Raw genomic sequence first — 3,720 nt, 5'->3', positions numbered from 1 at the left:
ATATATATATATAAAAGTAATCTGTGCACATGGTTTTAAAAATATTCAAACAGTTGTAAAAAGACTTGAAAATGAAGTAATATTCATACCCTCAACCCTGGCCCACCAACCAGAAGCAAAGCACACTACTAGATTTTTAAGAAGAGTGTAGTATTTCAGATATTTCCTGTTTTCAAACTTTTAGTTAAACCCATTAAAACAAAACCCATTAATGGTTATAAAATCAAGTTAGCTTATGACCATCATTTTAAGAAATGAAACAAGATGCAATGGAAAGGAAATAAAATTTTGAAAAAGGAAAGAAAATACCAGAAAGCATTGTATATAGTAAGGGTAGTATTATTCTGTGAAACTTTTATTTCAGTATCAAGTATGTGTTACAATATGCCAAAAAGGGTGTAGGGGCAGCTTTGTTGTCTGACCTCCTCTAATTTCATGAAGAGGAGAGAAAATCACCATCAGCAGCCAGCCTAAGGCTGATTCCTATGAGGTGGAGTTCAGACATGCCACCGCCCCCCAACCTTTTACCAATTCTGACACCAACTGTCTTTCATGGCACTCTCTACTTCTCTGCTGGGTTCAATAATTTGTTGCAATGGCCACACAGAACTCACAGACAATATTCACAATTATGGCGTTTATTAGGGAAGTAACAGTTTACAATTCAGGTTCAGGAACACTCAGGATGTAATTCCTCAATCAAGACAACTTCCTCTCACCTGTGCCACAGGCACACGTCTCTCTGTCCTCCACCTCTGCCCTGCTCTGGCAAGTGTTACAAGCTCTTTTAGCTATGCCAATAGGTGCTCAGAGAGGCACCCCACTCCACCAACAAGCCTCCTGTTGAAGGCAGTCAGCTTTCTTGCTTCATGGGCTGGGAAGCCTGCAGCTCTGCCTCATGCTGTTCTCTTGGTTGTGCTGCCTCTGCTGTCTCTGTGCCATCTCAACAAAGTTTTATAGCTCTCTCTGTCTCCTGGGTCACGGAGGTCTAGTGTAGGGATCCTGGGTCAAAGACATGCTCCACTCCTGGCTCTTCTTTCTTGATGACAATGAGATCACCTCCTTTCCACCTCTGGTATGGCTCATTTTAAGCCTAGTGGGATAGCAAAACTGACCAATCCCCACAGTAGGGTTCCATATACCTTATTTGCATCTACTTCCATAGTGATACTGCCTTAGAAACCCAAGGAGGGGTCGCTGTGAGTCGGGTCCAACTCGATGGCCATAACAACAACAACCCCCACAAGGGTACCATATACCTTATTTATATTATTAGCAAGCTATCCAATCACCTTGGTGGGCCACAACCACCTCAAATGTACATAGTCTCACCTAGTCATCTGGTGGGAGTCACAAAGACCATAGCTAGAAGAGCCATATTAAGTAATTCACTGCACCAAACAATATCAAAATATATTTCTTTCTGGGGGCCATGGTAAAAAAAAAAAAAAAAATTGAAAGCCAGATATACAAAGTGTGTTTGTGTGTGTGTGTGCACATGCATGCGTGAGTGCGAAGAGGCAGTAGCCCAAAGCGCGAGGCAGCACAACTTTCCTCTTTAGGAAGCAGACTAAGAGCAGTGTGTCAGCATGGATTATGCACCCATGGAATGAAGAATTGGACCAGTCTAAAGCAGAGCTGGAGTTTGGCTGGGGTGCTGTTGCAGAAAGACAGCAATAAACCAGGAGGGTCTATGCCAAGGGCCAAAAGAGTGAGGTAGACAGTCAGACTTGGGGTGAGGTAGAGGCAAGGGGTTTGGGGTGGTTATGGAAGGCTCTTGGGAGGAAATGACCTGGGATAGAGTGTTGCAGATGGGCCTGGCTTTGGCATATGTCAGTTTCTGCATTCTGCCCACCAGGAGTATTCCAGTGTGGCCCCGCCTCAGTTATTGGTGTCCGAGAGGGTGATGTGGACCAGGACTTTGACATGACGTTTGTCTTCGCGGAAGTTAATGCTGACCGCATCACCTGGATCTACGATAGCAAAACCAACGTACAGAAGAAGAATTTCTCTGACATGCACTCGGTGGGCAAGTACATCAGCACCAAGGCTGTGGGCAGCAACTCCCGCATAGATGTCACAGAGAAGTACAAGTATCCTGAAGGTAGGAAAGTCAACTGTCACCCAGGGCTTGCGGATGAGAGAACACAAGCCTCCTCCTCCCCATCTAGCATCCTTAGCCAGTTTTACCTGAGGTAGGATTAGTCTCATCACTTAACACCTGACTCCCCAGACTGTTTTTCCATCAGGGCAGAACCATCCTGTTGGTGGAAGTTTGCCAGAGCACAGATCCCATCACCAGCTGGGTCCCTTTCCAGACTGCACAGCTGGCGTGACAGCTCCCTGATCAAGCATCACAGGGAGAAGCATTGCCCCATGGAAGGCCCCCAAGGACTTTCCAGGAAAAGTTTCTAAGCTTTCCTAGCCTCTGAGACAGTCAAGTGGCGGGGGTGGGGGGGAGGACATGAAATAAAACAGAAAAAACAAACCTGTAGACCCATGTTACCCATGTTAAAGGGTAGAACTGCTCCTTAGGGTTCTCTTGGTTGTAATCTTTACAGAATCTCCATGGCACCACTGACTGGGTTTGAACTGCCGACATTAAGGTTAATAGTTGAGTGCAAACCATTTGTACCACACAGGGACCTTGGGCAGGAAATATCATCTGAAAAAATAAACGGGCAAAGAAACCCAAAGACAGCCTGTGCTGCACCTCAGAGGCATCCCCAGATGCCAAATGAGGTGTGACTGTGTTACAAGGTGATTGCCCAATTCCCTAGAACCTTCAGCATCACCTCAGTGCTAGTCTCATTCAAGGGTCCTCCTGGAAGACTGGTGCCCACAGGCTGCCTTTAGCCAGAATGTTTTCTGCTCCATTTCAGAAGTGGCCATCAGAGCCAGCACATATCTCTTTGAAGATCCTCAGTGGTGACAAAAGTTCTGTGTTTAAGAGCAAAGTTTATTTTTAGAAATAGCCAATAGTAATTTATAGCTCTGTCTAGTGGGCTGGAGCCATTCCTTAGTCAGGCCAACATCTCACTCTTTCTAAAATGCTTTGAAATAGTTGGTTCTATTGATCCTCACTATCTCTTCTGAGGAGTTAGGAAAAGTGCTCCCTTCAAGATGCCCACAGTAGACTCTAAGGCCTGACAGGATCATGGCCTCAGCCATATTTATCAAAGGGGTATGCTGGGCACAGGAGATGAGTCTGGCTCCCAGTCCAGGTGGGTAGTCCTTCTGAGTCATGGGTGACATACTTAGACATTTTGAGGCATGACTCTGGATAATGAGATTGTTGGCCTCTGTTTGGCTCCCCCTCTGGATCTGTAGGCCATCACCAAGGTTGGATGTCATTCAGACCTACTTTCAGTCAATAAATACATACTGAGTACACAGCTCTGTGCTGGGCCCCGGGGTTGTAGTGGGGAGCACTGCAAATGAGACCTCTGCCCTTGGGGAGCTCACAGTCCAGGGGAACAGGGGAGGCAGAAGTAGGACAAGTGTTTTCAACAAGTGTGATGATACAGAAGTAAGTGTAGGGCTCCAGGGAACAAACAACCTGGGGCAGGAGGTGAACTGTGTTTTGGTTGGTTCTGTGGTGACATCATCCATTAAATTTCTTATTCGTGTTATTTGCATCTTCTTTTCATTAGTTAAGTTTGCCAGTTGTTTATCAGTTTTATTAATCTTTTCAGAGAATCAGCTTCTAGTCTTGTTGAT

At 45.5% G+C, this 3,720-nt stretch overlaps 1 protein-coding gene across 1 annotated transcript in view; it reads left to right on the top strand.

The window, feature by feature from the left end:
- The window catches only part of TGM3 (transglutaminase 3), a 63,309-nt gene that overhangs the window by 43,365 nt on the left and 16,224 nt on the right, over positions 1-3,720 (top strand). The window contains exon 9 of the mRNA XM_007934691.1: positions 1,859-2,104. Within this exon, the coding sequence (XP_007932882.1) occupies positions 1,859-2,104 (246 nt within the window). The remainder of the gene's footprint in view (positions 1-1,858; positions 2,105-3,720) is intronic.

Source organism: Orycteropus afer, unplaced genomic scaffold, assembly GCF_000298275.1.
Source record: "Orycteropus afer afer isolate SDZICR_OR568_19922 unplaced genomic scaffold, OryAfe1.0 scaffold00020, whole genome shotgun sequence".
Lineage (NCBI taxonomy): Eukaryota > Metazoa > Chordata > Mammalia > Tubulidentata > Orycteropodidae > Orycteropus > Orycteropus afer.
This window is presented reverse-complemented; position numbering and strand designations above follow the sequence as displayed.